At 40.3% G+C, this 22515-nt stretch overlaps 1 protein-coding gene across 1 annotated transcript in view; it reads right to left on the bottom strand.

Annotated features, from left to right (window-relative positions):
* Positions 1-1098: 1098 nt before the first annotated feature.
* gldc (glycine dehydrogenase (decarboxylating)) overlaps positions 1099-22515 on the bottom strand; it is a 29720-nt gene continuing 8303 nt past the window's right edge. Inside the window, exons 5-25 of the mRNA XM_088336568.1 lie at positions 22403-22480; positions 22181-22328; positions 21912-22108; positions 21712-21808; positions 21532-21637; positions 21331-21470; positions 21007-21087; positions 20839-20936; positions 18711-18795; positions 18604-18645; positions 18380-18522; positions 15520-15595; positions 11750-11875; positions 9567-9716; positions 6515-6627; positions 6259-6400; positions 6077-6188; positions 5861-5956; positions 4540-4712; positions 4380-4460; positions 1099-2127 (exon numbers count right to left, since the gene is read on the bottom strand). Coding sequence (XP_088192694.1) covers positions 1987-2127; positions 4380-4460; positions 4540-4712; positions 5861-5956; positions 6077-6188; positions 6259-6400; positions 6515-6627; positions 9567-9716; positions 11750-11875; positions 15520-15595; positions 18380-18522; positions 18604-18645; positions 18711-18795; positions 20839-20936; positions 21007-21087; positions 21331-21470; positions 21532-21637; positions 21712-21808; positions 21912-22108; positions 22181-22328; positions 22403-22480 — 2425 coding nt within the window. The 3' untranslated portion in view covers positions 1099-1986. The remainder of the gene's footprint in view (positions 2128-4379; positions 4461-4539; positions 4713-5860; positions 5957-6076; positions 6189-6258; positions 6401-6514; positions 6628-9566; positions 9717-11749; positions 11876-15519; positions 15596-18379; positions 18523-18603; positions 18646-18710; positions 18796-20838; positions 20937-21006; positions 21088-21330; positions 21471-21531; positions 21638-21711; positions 21809-21911; positions 22109-22180; positions 22329-22402; positions 22481-22515) is intronic.

Below are 22515 nucleotides of genomic sequence, written 5' to 3'. Positions count from 1 at the left end.
ACATGTAACGTTTAAAAACATATCGGCAATTGTTTTATTTGCGCTTGGCCCGTAAACCATTTTTAATTCACACATAAGGAACATATTGAATACACAGTTCGGTACATATACAGTACGAATCGTCTTTTCACTCATACGTTTTTGTTTTTACGGCGATCTTGTTCCATAAGTGGGGACGAGAAAACATATTGCAATTAAACGTAAAAAAATATTGAATATTCCGCAGCTACAATACTGAGTAAACGTTTACTCATGTTACTTAAATACCATAATTGTAACAGAAGTACAAACACATTTATTCTTAAACCAATTCACTATTGTTAGATTAAGAATATATAATTCAAAAAAAAATTGTTTTTTTTTTCTCATTGTTTCACAATTAGATTTAAACGTAAGTATTTAGCAGATAAACTCATTTTAAAATCCCTGAGTAATGTCTAATTTTCAAACACTTATAAAAGAATGCGGGCAGCACGGCGGCGCAGTGGTTAGCGCATGTGCGGCAGAGTTCTGAGGTCATGAGATTGAACCTCCTGCGTGGAGTTTGCATGTTCTCCCCATGCTTGCGTGGGTTTCCTCCGGACACTCCGGTATCCACATTTCAAATCATGCATGTCAGGTTAATTGGGCGGTCCAAATTGTCCCTAGGTGTGGATGAGCGAGTGAGTTGTCTGTCTCTGTGTGCCCTGTGATTGGCTGGTAACCAGTTGAGGGTGTCCCCTGCCCACTGCCTGAAGATAGCTGGGATGGGCTCCAGCACCCCCGCGAGCCTACTGACGATTAGCGGTGCAGATATTGGATAGATAAAAGAATGCCTTGAGTCTGTTCTGAGGTATGTTTAAAAGTAGAACATTTTCTCGATTAATATGTGTTAAAAATACCCAACTGAGTACAAAAGAGCCTTTATTAAAAAAAAAAAAAAAATCCTACTGCACCTATACGCTTTTACCTTAATTTGAGCAACACAGTAAGAAGCAGAAACGAGGGAGGGAGGGGTGGAGTAGTTATTTCATGCGCATTCTTGGGTTTTTGTTAATGTAGCCTGAAAATAGAAAGTTGGTTACAAATACAGTTCAAACGGCAACACAAACCCCCATGTAGATGAAATAAAAACGAAAGGTTTATTAATACTTGAGGAAAGTGTTGACTGAGGTTGCAATCATGACTTCAAGCCAAGAGATGGCAGCAGAGAGTAGCAAAATTTCAAGTTGTGGACACGACCTTTATTTTTTTGGTTTTCTTAGCAAAAAAAAGATTCTTAGAAGTAAACCATTTAATTTAAGCACGTGACTGCACAAGTCCAGTTATCTCGTTCAGAACATCCTAATAAAGAAAGGTTCTACAGAAACCACGAGGAGGATACATTGTTTAAAACCAACGAAGATGTTAAGACCATCAACAACGTTACAACATTTTACGATAAAATGAAATCGTGGTGGAAATGGTCAAGGCAGCAACAACAGAGGCACAAGGAATGTTTTTTTCTTATTTTTGAGAAAGTTCACTTGAAGTTTTTCAGAGGGAGGGAAAAAAGCAAAAGTTTCAACTTTTGGTCCATCCGAGGAAGATTGTAGAAACAACCCTGATTAATCCACATTAGAGGTAAGATCGGGCCTTAAACAATTCAGCCCCACCCGGGACCACAGGTAATAAAGCCCAACCAATTAAGTAGAACCAAGCCCGGAGCAAACCTGAATTTTCGTATTTTTATGTGAGGACTCGGGAGGAGGAAGTGTGATCTTGGCTGAGAGGCCACACTCGGGCTTATGATCCTACCTCTACTCTACATACAGTATTTAAATATAGGCCTCCCTCCTAATGCCCTAGTGATTTATGGAAATTATAATGCAATAAATGAATTGTTATCACTTGTGGACATCTTGAACAGTTCTTCTGAGATTTTTTTTCAGCTTTCGTTTGCATTTTTTAGCACAGCAAGGTGCTTCAAAAGCTCAGGTGTGAATGTTGCGGACTGAGACAAAAACTTTACGAGGAAGCCCTCTTCTCCTCATAGGGGGACTCGTAGACCTCCATGGGCGGGCAAGTGCAGACCAGGTGCTGGTCCCCGTAGATATCGTCGATCCGGGAGATGGTGGGCCAGAACTTGCTCTCTGGTCTAATAAAAGGCTGTGTGGAAAGGATGGGAAAAAAGGAAAGATCAGATTTGTTTGAGTGTTCACTCAAATCAGGGACGTTCTTATTATAGCACTGAACAGTTAACCATTGAAATGTGATTTTTTTTTTGTGTAGTTAGTTTTTTTAAAGATTCTGGGTTGCTTGACTTTAAAGTTACTTAGTGCAAAACGTTTAAATTAGTTAAAAGTTCACTGTAGAGGGAAAAATATTGTACGAAATAGTAGTTTTAGACGTTTATTATTACTTTCATGCATGTTACATGATTATTGGTAATATTTTAGTTAAAGCGACAACAAAATCAGAAGCATCGTGAGGAAGCCAAAATGGCCGGTTCTCTGTAGAAGGCCTAGCTGAAAGAGCAGGTACTCTAAAACAAGCCGGAATTACCATCAGTAATTATTTGCAGGATACAATAACTGTCACCTTATACGTTTCCCTACATTTCCCCATGTTTTCATACCTTCAAGTTGTGTACCCTATATACTGTAACTAGGAAAAAAAAACAATTTTAAAAAGTTTTAGTTCTGCAAAGTCAGTCTTGCTGTGATTAAATAGGTGCCACGCTGTGTTCGTAAGGTTTATTATCACTTAGCGAGGGAATTGCAATCGTGTATAAGGGAAGCAATTGGCTGAGGTTAACAGGTATGCGATAACCTCCTGTAAACCATTGAAGAGGAAGGGGCACCCTGTCATAGCAGCAATCATTAAAGCACTGCAACTGATATTTAATACTGTTATTTACCAAATCACAGATATAATTGCATTTAAAACTCCTATCGGTGATTTGGTCTGTTTACTCGCTGATACGATATCTTAAGATAGTACAGTATCGGCATCAGAAGAACACTACCGTAAATTCCGGACTATAAGTCGCTACTTTTTTCCCCAGACTTTCAACCCTGCGGCTTATTCAGTGATGCGGCCAATTTATGTCATTTTTCTAACGGCCGCCAGCAGCGCTCGAGTACAAAAGGTAAGATTTAGACCGGTGGAATATATGCGCCGAGGAAGACTGCAACATCTTGGCTTGTGTATAGATTAAATTAGCGTAAACATACCCTCATCATGCAAAATGCAAAAAGAAAGGCACATGACGCAGCTTTAAAGCTAAAAGCAATCGAGCAGTCCGGACGGTATGTTTTTTTTACCAGACCCGTTTACTGTGTTGCGAGCATGTTGCTAGCGTGTTTTGGAATAAGGGAGCGTGGGACGACATCTATATGAAAAAGTTTCTTTCCGACACTGAGGAAGACTGAGTTTGATGGCTTCAGTTCTAAGGAGGAAGATGAGGACTGTTTACCGTAATTTTTACAAGTGCGGTATGTTTTTTTTTTTACCAGACCCGTTTACTGTGTTGCGAGCATGTTGCTACCATTACTGCCCTGTCAGAGGCACGGTTTGGGATGAAAGTTATATTATTAAAGCTTTGAAAACTCTCTCGGTGTACCGTCTTTCTTTGTAAATATGTGTAACCCATGTATAATATGTATTTGCAACTGTATATATTTTTGTAATGTATTTATTTATATTTATTTTAGACACTTATTCTGATATGTTTTGCACGGGTGAATGAAAAAGGAGGGGCGGAACAAACGGGGGGTGACGGGAAGTGGGGTAAAGGTGAGGAACAGACAGACCTGTTTGTGGACGCGGCGGACAATAGTGGATATATATTTTTCCCACCCTTACCTTTGGAAATATACACTTTTTTCCTTGGATTACTTTCAATGGGACCCGGACTCTGCAGGTCTGCATCAAACCTTAAGTACTGGTATCATTTTCTGTTAATTTTGCCGGCTGTGATATTTGGACTGTGTACTTTAATGAAGGACATTTAGATTCAATCGCGGCACTTAAAGTCAGTTTGGGTTCGCATGCTGCTTATATACAGGTGCGGCTTGTGTAAGTACAAAAATGGTTTTCCTCTTAAAATGTGGTGGGTGCGGCTTATAATCAGGTGCGCTCTATAGTCCGGAATTTACGGTAGTTATTTTTAGTCTAATGAGATTAAACTCTCATCTCGTTTACCATGCTATGTGGCTGTGACTTGTTTGCTGTGTAATTAGGATTCAATAGTTTACAAGGGCACACATTAGCTAGCTTCTTGATTTGGCTCTCAAAATGCACCAAATCGATGCGTTTGAACCTAAAATGTAGAAAATGCCCCCAGGGCCTCCCTGGACTTTCAAACCACCAGGTCTCACAAAGTTCAATGAGAAACCCTAAAAGAATAGAATACTGACCAAAGGAAATGCCGCAAACTCTCTGGAGTAAGGTCTGTCCCAGGTGGAGGACGCAATGCAGGCCAATGAGTGAGGCGCCATCTGGAGGTTAGACAAGACTCGAACGTTGAATGGTTTTCCATGCTGTTTTTTTTCTTATAACTAAGGCAACGACAAAAACCTTAAGTGGGTTGACGCGAGGGTCCATCCTGCCTTCTTCGATGTCCGCGATCTCCTGTCGGATGCCCAGCAAGGCATCACAGTAGCGGTCCATCTCAGCTTTGTCTTCTGACTCTGTTGGCTCGATCATCAGTGTACCCGACACGGGCCAAGACATGGTAGGTGCGTGAAATCCTAGGATTTTGAAATGACACTTATTTGTGTATATTCAATTAATTATTCATCCATTATCCAACCAATTATCCTAAAGAGGGCTGCAGAGGTGCTTAAGCCCATTGCAGTTTTTCCTTTAGGCAGGGAGAAGGCAACACCCTGGACTGGTTGCCAGCCAATCGCAGGGTACACAGACACTGTTCTTTTTAATGGTCAAATTCAAGCACATTTTAAGGACTTTTAAAGCCAATTTCTCCAGTACTGTTAAAAGAGAAATCCGGTGAAACTCAAATATTTTGCAGAGCCACAAATTACATATGTGATTTGTTATCTTGCGTGTACATTTATCAAGACATGTGATTTTTAGAGTCTAAACAATACTTGTGAAAATATTTTTGAGACAAATCTCTCCCCATATAGTTGTTGGGTAAAATTGACAATCATATGTAACTTACAGTTTCAGTTGCAGGAAGTTCTTCCTTTTAAAATTTACCACTGTGAAGTGCTACCTTCATTTTTTGCATGCCCCATGATAAATGTCCAAAACTGATACGTAATCCTTGCACTAATACTCATTTAATAGTGCTCTCTTTAAGCGAGCATGCATAAGTCCTCTTGGGCGCAACCTATACAGGGCGCTTTATAGGACAATGCTATACAAACTAATACCAGCTGCCATTAATCACGAGGGAAGACATGCAATGGCATAGCTAAGCCACCAGAGAGCAGTGTCGGCGTCAGTTTAGGCAGACTTGTTGAGAAACCTGGCAACCATTTCAAGCACTTCACCCACAAATCAAGCACTTGTCAATCCTTGATAACACCGCATTAAATCTTAAACATTTTCAAGGATTTCAAGCACACTACAAACCCTTTAAGCCCCCTCGGGGAAGGTAAAAGGTGAGACACAAACTGACCAGCCGTGCAAGGTGCCGACCTGCTTATTGGGGGCATTAGGGATTCAGTGTCTTGCCCAAGGAAAGACATATAACACGGAGGAGCCGGGAATCGAACCTGCGATCTCTTGATCCCAAGACGAGCGCTCTACCTCCTGAGCCGCTATTGGTGTGTGAGTGTGTGTGTGAATGGGTAAGTGTGAAGCACATTGTAAAGCGCTTTGGGAGGTCTTCATTGACTTGAAAAGCGCTATAGAAATGCAGACTATTTACCGTAATCCTGGAGCCTCTTGGCCACATCCACTGCCTCCACGTTGGCAGATTTCTTGAAGGGCCTCACGTCCAAAATGAACTCATGGGCCACAAACCCTGCGCATACAAACATGCATTTTGAATGCCTGCTTTTGTTTTGAAACAAGAAAATACATAAAACTGCAAGACCTTTTCAAAAACATATGATAAATACCAGTACACAACACTATTTTGTACCTTTTGCTCCTCTGTAAAGAATCTTGTAGTGGCCCTCCAGCCTCTTGGCCATGTAGTTGGCATTGAGAATGGCAATCTCTGTGGCATGGACCAGACCCTTGGCGCCCATCATCTTTTCATTCAAAAAACATTTAGTCGTACCGATTAAACCCTATTTATTTGTGTGTGTTTAAGATTCCAACCTTGATGTACGCCCAGGAGATGGGCAAGATGGCACTGGAACCCCATGGCGCTGCACTGATGGTGCCTAAGGAACTGCTGCTGTTGACTGAGCCCATGGAGACCACCGGATGACTTGGCAGGAAAGGAGCCAGGTGGGCTTTTCTGCTCAGAGCAAAATCAGAAGCATACTAAAGCTAAGCAAACAAGAATTGTATACTGCATAGCGAGAAATGGAATAAACAGTCGATCAGCTTTCAATAAAATTGTCGGACTAACACTCCGATTGGGCCCATGCCTGGTCCTCCTCCTCCGTGAGGGATGCAGAAGGTCTTGTGCAGGTTTAGATGCGACACGTCTGAGCCATAATCTCCCGGGCGACACAGGCCCACCTGCAACATACAACTTCCACAGTTAAGTCGTGCAATAACAGGCATAAAATAGGGGTTAGTACTTAAAAAGATGAGAAGGGAGTGAAGGAAATACTGTACCATATTTATCTGTGTAAACGCGCACCCCAAATTTCTTATCAAAAATTGATTATACATTTTTGGGGGACTTTTTCACAGTTCAAGCTAAGCATTGAAAGTGACAAACGTTGTAGAATATAGGCGGCCATCTCGTCTCATCTCATCTCATCAGCTGTACCGCTTATACTTATAAGGGTCGCGGGGGTGCTGGAGCCCATCCCAGCTATTTGTGGGCAGTGGGCAGGGGACATCCTGAACTGGTTGCCAGCCAATCGCAGGGCACACAGGGACAGACAGCTCACTCGCTCAGTCACACCTAGGGACAATTTGGACCGGCCAATTTACCTGAAATGCATGTCTTTGAAATGTGGGAGGAAACCGGAGTGCCCGGAGGAAACCAACGCAAGCACGGGGAGAACATACAAACTCCACACAGTAAGGCCGGTAGCTGGATTTGAACCCACGCAGGAGGTTCCCACGACCTCAGAACTGTGCCGCACACACGCTAACCTCTGCGCCGCCGTGCTGCCCATAGGCGGCCATGATTCAAGTAATCTATTGACAAATATGAACAAAATACTAACATAAAATTTACAAAGTTTTTATTTTATGTCCTTTGATATCCAGTTAGGGCAGCACAGAGACGCAGTGGTTAGCGTGTGTGTGGCACAGTTCTGAGGTCGTGAGATCGAACATCCCGTGTGGAGTTTGCATGTTCTCCCCGTGCTTGCGTGTGTTCCCTCCGGGCACTCCGGTTTTCTCCCACATTCCCAAAAACATGCATGTCAGGTTCAAATTATCCCTAGGTGTGAATTAGCAAGCGAATTGTCCGTCCCTGTGTGCCCTGTAATTGGTTGGCAAGCAGTTCAGGGTGTCCCCTGCCCACTGCCCACAAATAGCTGGGATGGGCTCCAGCACCCCCGCGACCCTACTGAGGATAAGCGGTGCAGATAATGGATGAATATCCAGTTAGTCATCACATACACCTAAGAGTCGTTTCCCTTGTCATACTTTTTGTGAGTTTACCCATATCTTTCAGGGTGACTCTGTTTTCTCCATTCTCTAACATTCGTCTCTGGTACCATGAATAAAAATAATGTGATAATGAGAAAATCTAACGTGCCTTACCCCTGAATAAATACAGTACTCCTGACCGTGCAAACTACACCAACTTTGATGCCCGATTCACTCTAGGAAATCTCACAATACGCCCCTTCCCACCTCGAAACATTTTCTCCTCGGATCTATCCAATTCACATAGTTAACACCTTTTGACTTCAAAACTGAATTTCTCCTAAAGGTGAGAGATTGTCATGCCTGAATAGGCAGAAAAAACGTGTTCCCATCTAGTGTATGCACACCAAGGCTACAGTAATATTTTGATCAATAGACTTCCCACATAATATTACAGACCAGTGTTTTTTTAACAAGTGCGCTGTGAGACCTTGTCTAATGTGTCGCAGGAAATTTTATACTTGCAAAAAGTATGCCATTGTTTGTTTGCAGTGATCATTAGGTGGCAGATTTTTTTTTCATTTTCATATACAAAATTATTTCATAATGGTGCAGTACAGGGAAATAAATGTAATAACTTATTTTGTGCCCTGCAATTGGCTGGCAATCAGTCCTGGGTGTTCAGTTGGGATGTGTTCCAGCACCCCTGCGTCCCTATCGAGGATTAGTGGTTTGGAAAATGAATGAATGAATACATTATTCTGATTTGATGAGGCCAGATATGACTGCAAAAGATGATGGAATAAATCAAAGTCAAAATCTTGCACCTAATTTATAGATTTTTTTTATTTTACTATTAAAAAAAGAAGAAAATAGTGAGAAATGTTCCACGCATAGCTCACTTTTGCTCATTTTAAGCATCATTTGTACTGTTCTTTAAAAACTATTTAATATTAATACCTAAAAACAGATTGACAAAATGTAGTAGCATCATAAATTACAGCAAAATTAATAACCAAAATAAATGACAAGTAACCAGAGTTACCACAAATGATGTTAATTTAGGTAAGCTAGTTTAAGATTTAAAAAAATGTTTTAATACATCAAGCAATTGACTGTGTGCCTCGAGATTTTTTTTATGATAAAAGAGTTCCTTGGCTTAAAAAAAGTTTGGGAAAACACTCCATTAGACACATAATCAAGATCTAGATTTTAAAAAAAGATATATATCGTTGGAGTCGGCCAAAATCACCCCTCTTCCTCCCGAGTCCTTACAAATAAAATATAAAAAATCTGGTTTGCTTCAGGCTCAGTCCTTCAAATAGGTTAATTGTTTGGGTTGGATTTTTTTAGGCCTGGTCTTACCTCTTGGTTCAGTCAACAACAACAAAACATCTGCATTGTATAAGGGCACTGAGAGATTGACATAAAGATTATGCGATACAGTAATTAAAAAAATGGGAGAATTGATCATGTATTTAAAGACACCAAGCTTGCCAATTACAAAGTTAGAAATCAAATTTTGTAGATGATCACAATGACCGATCACAAGTGAACCATTTTAGAACCGATCTGCGGGCTACAAAGTTGTTCTTTAGAGGCTGCGTGGACACCATGTTGCGGAGTTTCGTTATCGATATTGGAGTTGAACGGTTGTAAACTGGCGTTGACGTGTGGTATGCTGGGAGCATGGCAGCGGATAGGGAAAACATACAAAGAGTAATCAACACATAAGATCATTGGCTACTCTCTGCCCAGTCTAGGGGACACTGCTCAGGCTCAGAGACAATGCCTAATCTCGTTCCATACAATGTCTCACAACGTAGAAATCAATGCCGATAAAGACAACACAATTCAAGGTGTTCTATAATCTATTTCATTGCAGATGAGACAGCACACGAGCGTACCTGGGCGTTCATGTTGGCACCGTCAAGATACACCTGACCGCCGGCGCTGTGGATGAGCTCGCACACGTCTTGGATCTGCTCTTCAAACACGCCAAACGTGGACGGGTATGTGATCATCATGGCCGCCAGGTTGGCTTCGTGCTTGTCAACCTGATGTGTAACGTTTGTGGAAAATTAAGGGAATGTGAGAATTAGGAGCAAAATGTTTTGTAAGTTTTGAAATTGAATGAAAAAGTTCAATTTCATGATTTAAAAAATGCAAGGGTGTCCAAAGAGAAATAGAAAGACGGAGAGAAATGAGAAAAGAAAGCGCAAAGGGTAGGAAGAGAGAAAGAGAAAAGATAGAAAAGGAAAAAAGGAAGTTAAAAAGACACAGAGAGGGAGAAAAGGGGTGGGAGAGAGAGAGAGAAAAAAAGAAATACAAGTACAGTGTTTGTTTGTTTGTCCGAGGCACCTTTCTTTGGCAACATCAAGTTGACATATTTCAACCTGCAGCTTGTTTTTCTCTTGCGCTTCTCTGAGTGTTGTCTCGCGGGCCAGATTCAATCCCTTAGCGGGCCTGATCTGGCCCGCGGGCCGCCTGTTTGACACCTGTGTTTTAGAATAATATTTGTTTTGTCCCCACCAATATTATTTAAAAAAGATCATCTTATTCACGTAGCAGCGCAGAAACGGTTATATCACCTTCTCTTCTGGAGAGCTGACACATAGGACCAATGAATTGGCGGTGCCTTTCCCCTATTTTACGTGAGACTTATCTTTTCATTTGGTCCCCACCATTGCAAACCCCAAACCCACATCTATGTATACTAATAACTTTAGCAGACTCAAAGAACCATGAAAGCAAAATATGTTTATTTTTAGAGCCACACCAGACCTGCTCTCCAGACAAAAGCTAAGTCAGGAGGTTTTAGCTCACTGCGTCACGTTTGATGATTTGATAACATCTATGAAATAATAATTATGCCGTATCAACAAATATACCACTTCAAACTTGTCTCTCCAGCAGTTACTTAAGATTAATGAAGCTCATTTTGACCCTCATTTTTACTGTAAACCATGGTTTCAAAACAAGGTGCGAGTAAATTTTGTAAAAATGATACGAATGTGTTTAGGGAAGTGCTCCACAAGTTCAGAGATCCGCCCACCCAATCGAATTGCTCTGGGACCCAATCGAATTGCTCTGGGTTCTTTTGAGTGTTTACAGTTGGTTTAGTGGGTTTTCATATTAAAGTGTCTCAACAGTCAGCTTACATTGTTTAATGAGCTTGGGTATAAAGGGTTTTTCAGAGACTTGCAGCCAAAACTGGCTCTGATGGTAAGTGTCCACTGTAGTCAAAATTTCGCCCTATATATTTTGGATCAAACATAAGTATTACTGTGTTACTTTGTTTTTCCACATACATTAAAATTGGTTTGTCACAGATGAAATGAAATGAAATGATCTGCATTTACTGTGTTACTTGGGTTTTCATATACATTAAAATTGGTTCGTCATAGATTAAATGAAATGAAGCCAAGACTTCCCAAAGCGCTTTACAGTGTGCTTCACATTTCCCAATAGCGGCCGTGCAGCCATGTTAGGCGCTAACTTGCTTATTGGGGGCATTAGGGATTCAGTGTCTTGCCCAAGGACACTTCGACATGTAACACGGAGGAGCCGGGATTCGAACTGCGATCTCTTGATCCCAAGACGAGCGCTCACCTCCTGAGCCACTGCCGCCCCAGATAATATTACTGCTCATTAAGAGTCAAACAAAACATCTAATACCTGCAATTGCTACTCGAAGGTACTAAATCAATGTTTTATTTTAGAAAGTAGGACTGGAATCAAGTTTTTGAACTGGGAAGAATTTAACACACTTAAAAAGGGACAGTGTGTATTTTTTAGTGGTTAAAAAAAAAGCATTTATTCACATTATCCATTTGAGTAATGAGCAACACTCGTTTTCCGTTGCACTACACAATACAACGTCTAGGGTCCCTTAAAATAATATATGAATTAAATAAAAAAAATGTATATGGATTCATTTTTGCAAATGTTTTGGTTTGAAAGTTTGCTTTTAAAAATGTCTAATTAAAATAAGGATTATAAATGTTAACTATGAAAAAATAAAAAAAACTTTCAAAAATCAACAGAAAAATTGCATTTTCTATAAAAATGAATAATAAAAAATGAATACCAATGTTTTGAGGTGGGCCAGGTCGATATTGCCGTCTTTGTCTACCTCCACCACTTGAACTTTCATGCCCGCCATCTGAGCACTTGCTGGGTTGGTGCCGTGAGCAGATTTGGGGATCAAACATACCTAAAAAACACATTCAAAGTCATCTCAACAATGATTATTAAAAAGAAATGTTAGAGTATACTGTAAAACAAATATTTATGACTTCTTTTTCAAGTTTATATAAAGAAAATGCTCAATAACTACAGCACTGTATATAAATGCAAGTTTTTTTAACATTATCTGAGCTTTTATACACAGAAAATACATCAGGCGTGAGAAAACTACAGCCAGTGGGCCACATATGGCCCGGCAGGGATTTTCACCTGGCTTGCCAAACGAAAAATGGTTTAAATATATTGACATATATAACATCGTAAACAAAGTAGTACGAATGAAAAAAATATTTTTGGTTTGCCAACTGTGTCTCCATTCTTCCTTTGCGTATCTACAACATAAATAGAAATACTACAAAATTGCTAAAAAGCTAAATATCAAATTTAGTGCTTGAAAACAGGGACCTAATATATAATTTTGCTTTCATTTTGAAAATACAATACTTAAAAAACACAAAAAACTACTTATGTATACCATTAAACAAAAATACTAAAGAAATACTGCAAACATACTACAAAATACTCCAGAAATGATACTAAAAACTGCTATGGAAATACGACACAAATACTTCAAAGATACCACTACAGTTATATTATGATAAACACTAAGACAGAAGTGGTACGACGGAAACACTACAAAAATACGACTACAGAAATACTAAAAAAGTCATATTACAGTAATACTACAAAATATTAGGTGTACTACGAAAACACAACTATGGAAACACTCCAAAAATAATAATACAGGAATACTACATATATCAGACTGCAGATATTGTACAAAAATACTAAAACACACCCACAGTATGCCCTGTGACTGGTTGGCAACCAGTTCAGGGTGTCATGATTACTAATGTGACTCAGCTGTGCCCGCTCCTTTGGCGCCAACTGCCGCGGGTCCTGATTGGCTCCCGGTCAGTATTTGAACCCAGTCCTGTCTGTCCCCTTTTGTCAGTCTGTCTGCGGACCCCAGTGAACACTAGGCAAGCCTTTTTCGACCCCGACTCCCACCTTTTCCGTTTTTGCTCCAGTCTGTCCCCGGCTTCGACTCGTTTTTGATCCTGACCACGTCAGCTCTCCCGTCCCGGCTTTCGACCTCTTTTTGTCCCCGACTACGCCTTCTCTCCTATTCTGGCTTACGACTCGCTTCCGACCCCGACCACGTTTTTGCTCTCCTGTCCCAGGTACCGAGCCGCTTTTTCAGTCCCTGGCACCGCCATCGCTCGCCACGGAAGATCCACTTCCGCGTTCACAGCACAATCAGTGTACCAGAGCGACTTGATTCCCGTGGACGCAGCCATTTCTCTTTCTTCCAATAAAACTTCCAAGAAACGCAACGCAAGTGGGTCCAGTCTCCCTTCTAGTCTTGACACAGGGTGTCCCCTGCCCACTGCCCGAAGACAGCTGGGATGGGCTCCAGCACCCCCGCGACCCTACTGAAGATAAGCGGAGCAGATAATGGATAGGTGGATGAACACCGACGGTAGTACTACAAAACGGAATATCAAATTGTGGGACCTTATATATTATTATTATGCTTTAATTATAAAGCATTTCGAAATCTATTTAATGAAACTAAACTATATAAAAAGATCAAAATAACACAAAAATAATACCGAATTTATTCATAAATCAAAAAAATGGATCGGTCTCCAGGATCGGCTCCCTGGCAAAAAAAAAACACAACGCGGTCTACGACTCAATATAGTTTCCCACCCCTGATATACATAATTTACCTGTTTGAGTTTGGATTTTTCAAATAGTGGAATATTCCACATGGTAAAGCTTTTTTTCAACTCAATGTTTTTTTGTGACCTGGATGTACAAAGCGTCCCGGTGGACACTAATTGATCTGCTGCCTTATTAGGGTGACACTCACTACATTGCACAATAGAGCCGGGGCACTTAGACCTGCCGGCTGGGCAACGTCCACAAATAACACGCAGATGGCCTCACCCCAGCAAAACATAAACGCCAAATATGGAATCTTGTCAATTTGGACTTTGACTTTTTTTTTTTCCAAGACCGGCCCCTCTCCAAGAAAAAAAAAATGCATTCTAGTACAGGAGCAGAAAAGTAGAGTCAGCCGTTTCGTTAATCTCATCGGAAGTCTTATCTGTGCCTTGTTCTCAAGTGGTGGCCTATCGGCGAACATATTGAACTGGGATGTCAGGGTGACCCATTACAGCACATTGTGAGGTTTGCGCTCCTTACTTCCTCACTTACAAACAGAAAGTACAGATTCAAGTGGCCCATACACTTACACCGTACTTAAAGCATTCCATTGTTATGAAAACATTGTAAATAAACCAAGTTGTGATTGTTATAAATATCAAGTTTACAAGAAACAAGGAAAATATAATATTGCACGTCCAGAAGCTGAAATTGGTTAAATGTACAAGGTTCGTAGGCCTTCTTGATGGCCAAATTCATGCACTTTATGAGGACTTTCAAAGTACTTTTTCAATTTCTCCAGTACCGACGAAATCAGCTGTGAATTATGTTTTTTGCAGATCCACAAATAGATCTGTGATTGCATGTATTTCTGGACCAGAAGAATACATGTGAAAAGATTTGAGACAAATCTCTCCCCTGAGAAGTGTTGCAAGATGTTCTTCCCATTACAATTTACCGCTGGGAAATACCTTCATTTTTTACATAATAAATGTCCGTAATAGATATGTATATTAGTGCAAAGATTACATTTCATAATGCCCTGATTAGGTGTAGCATGCACCAGTCATCCTGGGCCCGACCCTTAGGGGACGATGACGCTTCATAGGACAATACCGTAAGAACTAATGCCAGCTTCCGTTAATCACAGGGGAAGAAGATATTCGATGGCAAAGCAGTCATTTTTAAGCAGACTTTAAGAAACATGGTGACAATTTCAAGCGTTTACAATCACTTCACCAAAAATTCAAGCCCTTTTTATCCTTGTAACTACATCGTTAAAATTCAAGCAGTTTCAAGCACCTGTACAAACATTGAATATAATCTATATTAAATCATGCAAATAAAGTATATATGAGTGTATTTGGCATGGTTTCTATTGCTAAATATCGCATTGGTAATATGTTCACGGAAACTATATTAATTACCCAAAATAAAGTTTTAATATTATGTGAGAAAAATATTTTAATGAAGTAAAATACAATGTAGTGTTGACAAATAAAAGGTATACAGTGCAAAAACATACATTCTTATCCAATTTTCAGAGCATTCCAGTTCTTTTTAGTATAGTTTCTTATTCAGAGGTGTTCTCTCATAACAAAAAATGTATACTATAAATAAGCAAGTTAAAGTATTCCTAATGTGGTAGAAAAGATATCTACCATCTACTAGCGATTATCCAGATTATTTATTGTTGATTTACTCAATTTTATTTGACAAACAAAATAACAATAATGGCAACTAGAATGAGCAAAGTTATGTGCTAATAAGTCATAATATCGTTAACTAAAAACTATAAGAGATAAAAGTGGGAGATGATATACAAGTAAATTGGTAGGGGTGATGTAACAAAACATGTAGAGAAAAACACTGAAAAAAATGGTACAACAAGAAGTAGCATCTTCTAATAGAAATTGTAAAATCATGCTCATCACTTACACTTCTTGAGCTCTCCCCCTTTGAGTTTAGGTAGGCTTTAATAGCGGCCAGCCCAGCATATTCTCCCTGAGCGCCACTGAAACACAAAAAAAGCAAAAACAAAAAAATGCCTGGTTACATACAAATGAACAAACACCGCTAAATACACAGTTTGCTTTCTAGTGACACATCATATTTGCTGAGCCCCCAAAGCCAACAATTCTCATATTGACATTTTCTTGTGCAATTTATGTCGAAGGTTTTTTTAAGATATAAAATCAGTTTGGACTACAATGTGTCCCTCCTGTACAAAAATGGATCCAAATAATAATCAGCTTTTCCAGTCGAATTTTGGTGGGTGGACAGTGGAGGGGGGGTCCGGAAGCATGCCTACCCGGAAGAAAATTTTGTACATTTTAAATTCAAACGTATCGATCTGGTGCATTTTTAGAGCAGACTCAAGAAGCTAGATGTGTGCCCTTGTAAACTATTCATCCATTATCTGCACCGCTTATCCTCAGTAGGGCCGCGGGGGTACTGGAGCCCATCCTAGTTATCCTTGGGCCACAGGGACACCCTGAACTGGTAGCCAGACAGTCGCAGGACCAGGGTTGGGTAGGGTTACTTTAACTTGATTACTTTTGGATTACTCCAATACCAAATATGCTGATAAAAGACAAAAGAAACTAAATATGAATAAAATTATGACTCACAACACGTGGTAAGCTTTCTCTCCTGGTTTCGATCTCCGGCAAAACTAACATAAAATGCGACAAACAAAATGAAAATAAATCCAAACAGCTTGCCAACATCATTTTTGCCGTTCCATGTATTCCGTTACTCCCCAAGCGTGCACAAAATTTTGTAATTTTATTTATATTTAGTTTATTTTGTCTTTTATTAGCATATTTGGTATTGGAGTAATCCAAAAGTAATTGAAAGTAATCAAGTTAAAGTCACCCTACCCAACCCTGCGCAGGACACACAGAAACAAACAAATCACTCGCTCAGTCACACCTAGGGAAAATTTGGACCGGCCAATTATCTTGACATGCATGTTTTTGGAATGTGGGAGGAAAGCCACGCAAGCACGGGGAGAACATGCAAACTCATAACCTCAGAACTGTGCCGCGAACGCGCTAACCACTGCGCCGCCGTGCTGCCCCCTTGTAAACTATTGAATCCTAAATACAATAGTTATAAAATGCAACAACACAGCAAATAAGTCACACCCACAAAGTATGGTAAACGAGATAGGAGACAGCCAATTGCTCCCCTTTCAATGATTGCAACTCTCTGGTTAATCAAAAATAATCCTTTCAAACACAACGGAGCTCCTATTAATTCACAGCAAGACAGACTATGTCAGACCCCCAAAAAAGTTGAAATGTATTTATTCAAATACAAAAATTCTTATATGATGTACACAACTTGAAATCATCAAAAACATGGGAAAAAGTATGTTATTGTAACGCCAGACCTATTAGTGATGGAAATTCCAACTCATTTTCGAGAACCACCTCTTTCCGCTGGGATCACTACAGAGAACTGGCCATTTTGTCTCCCAATCGGTGCTTCAGATTTTTTTGTTTCTTTAACGGATACCATACCAATAAAAATGTAACATTATGCATGAAATTAATTAATGGATAAAAAAATATATTTTACTAACTATATTAACCTTTATTTTTGTACTCTACAGTGAACTTTAAAGTTGCCTAGTATAAAAAAAGTTTATATTAGTTAAAAGCCAAGCAACACAGAATCCCTAATTAACTACACAACAAAATAAAATATGAAAATATCTGTTCAGTGTTATAAAAATTATTAAAATGTCACGGTTACCATGGCGCTCAATTGCCCGTGTGGCGCCAGCTGCGGCTCGTTGACGGATTGGCTTCCCTCCTATTTAAGCTCAGTGCTCTCACTTACCCTTTGTCAGTCCGTCAACGAACCTCTGCCCCGCAAGACGTGGGTTTTGACTGTCCGGTTACCTGCCTGTGTTTCCTGTCGGGTATTGTTCCCGTCTATTTTGTCCTGTTTAATTTCAATATCCAGTTTTTATATCAATCCTGTCTGTCCCGTCCTGTCCGGTATCGCCCCATCTGTCCGATATCTGCTCGAGCAATTGGTATCGATCTCGTCGGCCTCTGGCTTCCAGTCAATCCACGCCAGACTGCTCTGCCTTACGCATTCCGCCCAACGATCGCCGAATCACTGGCGTTTGGGTTAACGTGCATGACTCCCCATTTCCCGTAAAATAAAAGCTTGTGCGAGAAACGTCACGCATTTGGGTTCTCCTGTTCCAGTTCTTGACATTAAATACAAGAACTTTCAACTATTAACGACCTCTGATAAAGACATACAAATTAAAATGTGTAAAACAAAAAGAAAAATGTCAGTCTCTTTAGCATTTAGAGCCATTAATATAAATAAAATACGTCCAAATTAGGATTGTTTTCCTGTTTGGACTCATTTTTTCCTCTTGACCCATTCCTGTGCTCAATGTGCTGCTTTTTCACACACCCCACCTATCCCCTTCTACTCAGCAAACGAATGAGCAGAGCGAAAGAGGAAAACATGCAAATTAACCCGTCAACCAATAGCAAATGAGAGGACGAAAAAGGGTGAAAGCGAGGACACTATGGCATTTGCAATCTTTTTTTAAAAAGATATCTGAAAGTTATTTTGATTAACTTTGCATTTATATATATTTAAAAATAGTATTACATTTCTTTAATAATACAAGTTAATGAGACCCTGGCGGTACCAATTAGACCGTGGCGGCCCGCAAGAGACTTCATACGGTAAGGGGAAACACTGAATATAATGTATCACGGTGTGATTGAAAAAACACTGAAGAGAAGCACCCTACACTAACCTGTTCGGCTGGAAGGATATCTTATCATAGCCTGTCACCTCACAGAGGTCCTTCTCTAGCTGCTTGAAGAGCTTTTGGTAGCCCTCAGCCTGATCCAGAGGCACAAATGGGTGAATATTGGCAAACTCCCTCCATGTGATTGGCTGGAGAAAACAATGAATAGATTTAAATGACTAATGGAATTATAAGAACATGGACAACTTGGTCTGAGAAAGGTGACTCACCATAAGCTCTGAAGAACTGTTGAGCTTCATTGTGCAAGAGCCCTATAAGTAGTCCTTTATTAATATTTATTCTTATGTTGGACTTTCCAGTAAAAGCCTTCTCTTACCAATGGGATCATGCTGTGCACCAGGGAGATGTCTTTGTTCTCCAAACGCTTCATGTAGCGCACAATGTTGGCTTCTGAGTGGTAACTGGGGATGAACCAAAGTATAAAAGTTAGGAACACGCAGGGTTCGTACAGCTTTTCCATGGCCGAGGACTGTCAAAGAACATTTAGCAGTGCCATTAAAAGAGTTTTTGGTGTGAAACATGTACGAATCGAGTGCATTTATCAAGACATATGTTTTTCAGACCTCGGGTAAATGTCTAAGATATTTGTGGATATGAAAAACACATGTATATATTTTGGAGAGAAATCTCTCCCCATGTAGGTGTTGGGTTCAAATCTAATATGTAGCTTACATTTTCAGTTGCAGGAAGTTTTTCTGCATGGCCCATAATAAATGTCGACAATTGATACATGATCCGGTGTAATCCATGCATTAATACACATTTGATCATGCCCCGTTTAGGTGTAGCATGCACCTGTCCTCTTGGACGAAACCCGTAGTGGGAGATGACACATTAAAGGAAAATGCACTACAAACTAATGCCAGCTGACATTAATCGTGAGGAAGGAAATGCAATGGCAAAGCCACTAAAAAGCCATACTTGTTGAGAAACATAGCAATGATTTCAAGCATTTAAAAGCACTTCACCCAAAAGTCAAGCACTTTTCAATATTGAAAGCACAACCATAAAATTCTAGAGTTTTCAAGGATTTCAAGCTCCCGCACGAACCCTGTTATGCTAACATGCGTTAAAAAAAAAAAAAAGGCTGATCATGTCACAACTGAATTACTCAACGATATTAGAGGCCAGGCTCTTATTATTTATGGCCGCAGTAAAGATAAATGTGCAAACTAACACCTGGCAGAATGTGACAGACAGAAGGTTCACTTAGTAGCAAGCACTTAATTTCAAACCAAAGAACGGTAATAGCATATCCGGTAACTTACAGTATAAAATGCTAGTTAACGACATGCCTTTAAATCAGGGGTGTCAAAATCAAATGAGCAGAGGGAGAAATAAAAATATTTGCCACATGTCGAGAGCTGGAATGATAGAATGTTTTAAAATGATGCATAGAGCTAAGTGAACATAATTGAACCTTCTGAAAATTAAACAAATAGACTGTATTTCAGTATGATCAGATGAATAAAGCAAGTTTCCTATATCATTGACTTAAGATGTAGCCGCAAATTCCTTCAGGGTTGGCGCATCTTTCTGATGGCCATATTCAAGCACTTTCAAGGCCAATTTTCCAATCTCTCCAGTATCCGGCATACAGTTAATTGAAGCTGCAGTTAGTCGCGAGGATAGAAGAAATGCAGTGGCACAGCAAACAGGAGAAGGCATGTTGGTGTCATTTTTAATCAGAGTCAATTTATTTTTCTGCATTCAATGCGTGGTCTAGAGAGTCAGACTGCCGCCAAACATGGCAACAATTTCAACCATTTACAAGTACTTTACCCAAAATTCAAGCACGTCTCAAATCTTGAAAACACAACATTAAAGTTCAAGCATTTTCAAGGATTTTAAGCACGAACCCAGTTCCTTGAATAACAAACCTAAAATTTAAGTAAGGTTATTGTACGTTACATGTACCCATTTGCAGGTAGTAGCTAGCCAATCATATTGATGAGCAGATAGATGTACATTGAACTCATGTTCTTTCTTGAGAAATGTAGGATTCGTATGTGTTAAATATCTCTGGTCTGTTGGGCGGTTCTAATAATGACTTAAGATCATCTCAGGGGCGATAGAAGACTAAATATTTGCTTGAGAACAATATGACACAATAGTATCAGAAAAGACTGATAAAAGTAAAGACCTTGGCAGCCAGTAGCCTGACAAAACAAAGGAACACCTTGGACACATGTTTTCAAGAAGTATTTGGCATTGAATCCTAGTTCATGACAAGACCAAAACAAATTTAATTAAATAGCACAATACAATCTTTACTCAAGAGGACTAACACATATTGTAAAATAGCATGGTATCTAATCATTGCGCTGATTAGCATTGAGTGATTCTTTATTGACTTGATGGATTTGTTTAAAAAAAAAAGTTTACTTTGGCTACAATGATTCAAAACCTTCAAGAGAAAAAGCATATTCAGAATAACTATTTACCTGTTGAACACTTGGTGTGCCAGATACTTGCTAGTTCTCTTGAACGGACTTTCCATTAGGCCCTTCATCCGCTCGCCCATCTTCTCAGCGATGAGCTCCTAAAAAGAAATCCCAGCCTTTAATCACCAAACAACAAATTCACCAAGAGAAAATTGAGTGTCAACACACAGCAGAGGATTCACAGCCAAAGACCCAGAGCAAGTCATCCAGGTCCCTTTCAGTCACCGTCTCATCCAGCGATACGCCCAACTGTGATGAGCAGAAAAACAAAAAAAGACTATAAATAACAGCATGGTACTCTCAGCCTTCTCATATTCTGTCAATAAATTGAAGACATTGTTACGTCCATCTTGAGGAGGAGCAAATTATGTCCGTTTAATGATCAAATTAAGGGCTGATGATGAAGTCTTGGGCACTTTCACAGACCATGATGAATGAATCAATCATTGAAGAGGTAGACTCTAAAACAGCCAAAGTTCAGAAAGTTCTTACCGATCCATCTGAGTAGACCCTGAGGTTGATGTGTGTCTGCGCTGCTCTCTCCAGGATGTCCTTGGCTGCCACACCGCAAGTGATCTTCAGCGTATCAAAGAACATGTCGCTGTGCAGCCTGTGTCCTGCTCTCTTCAGACCTAAATCATTCCATGAATTACTCATTGAGTTTTTCCTCTGGTAGTGCGAGGACTTTAGTACCCTCGGCAAGGATGAGCGCTGCGTTGTGTGTCCTCTCTGAGATGTGCTTGAGTCCTTGTGGGCCGTGGTAGAGCGCAAACATGGCAGCCATGTTGGCTAGCAGAGCCTGATTGTTGAGTAGTGATCCAATTAGGAAACTAAGAGACATGTTTGCAAGGCATACACCTTCTCAAGTCCAACCTGAGCTGTGCAAATGTTGCTGGTGGCTTTATCTCTGCGTATGTGCTGCTCCCGGGTTTGCAGCGCCAGCCGGAACACTTCCTTCCCTGCAGCGTCCCTAAAATATCAACGTAAACTTTAACCCTTCAGATGCACTGAGCAGAACTTAATGCGCTCCAAGATAAACAGTGAAGCTCATAACACAGTTCTTTTTGTCCCACCTGGTAACGCCAACCATCCTGCCTGGCATCATTCGGACCAGGTTCTCCTTGACAGAGAAGAAAGCAGCGTGAGGTCCTCCATAGCACAGGGGAACCCCAAACCTCTGGGAGCTTCCTAGTGCAATGTCCACACCAAATTCGCCGGGGGGTCGCAGCACGCACAGTGCTAGCAAATCTGTTGCACAGCAAGCCAAGGCCTAGAGAACCGAAATAAATTTAAAACCAGGACCAGTAAGGCACTTGTATTGACTACCCCCTATTTCTCTTACCCCTCCCTTGTGTGCCCGGTCTACGAGGTTCGTAAAGTCCTCCACCCTGCCATCAGTGTCGGGGTATTGGAAAAGAACACCACTTATGTCTTTGTTGCTGAAGTCCATCTCATGAGGGAGCTTTAGCACAGTCTTCACACCAATGTAACTGGAATTAAAAGGAGTTGCCAATGTTGGAAATGCCCTTTAAGACAGCGGACAGTTACTCCAGCATTTTCCTACTTGGCTCTGGTTTGCACTACTGCAATTGTCTGGGGGTGACATCTAGGGTCGACGTAGAAGATTCTTCTTTTGTTCTGTCTGGGGGAAAATGCAGAAAAATGGAGGAAAGTTAC

This window comes from Urocampus carinirostris, chromosome 5 (assembly GCF_059441175.1).
Source record: "Urocampus carinirostris isolate Australia breed hairy pipefish chromosome 5, RoL_Ucar_1.0, whole genome shotgun sequence".
Taxonomy (NCBI): domain Eukaryota; kingdom Metazoa; phylum Chordata; class Actinopteri; order Syngnathiformes; family Syngnathidae; genus Urocampus; species Urocampus carinirostris.
This window is presented reverse-complemented; position numbering and strand designations above follow the sequence as displayed.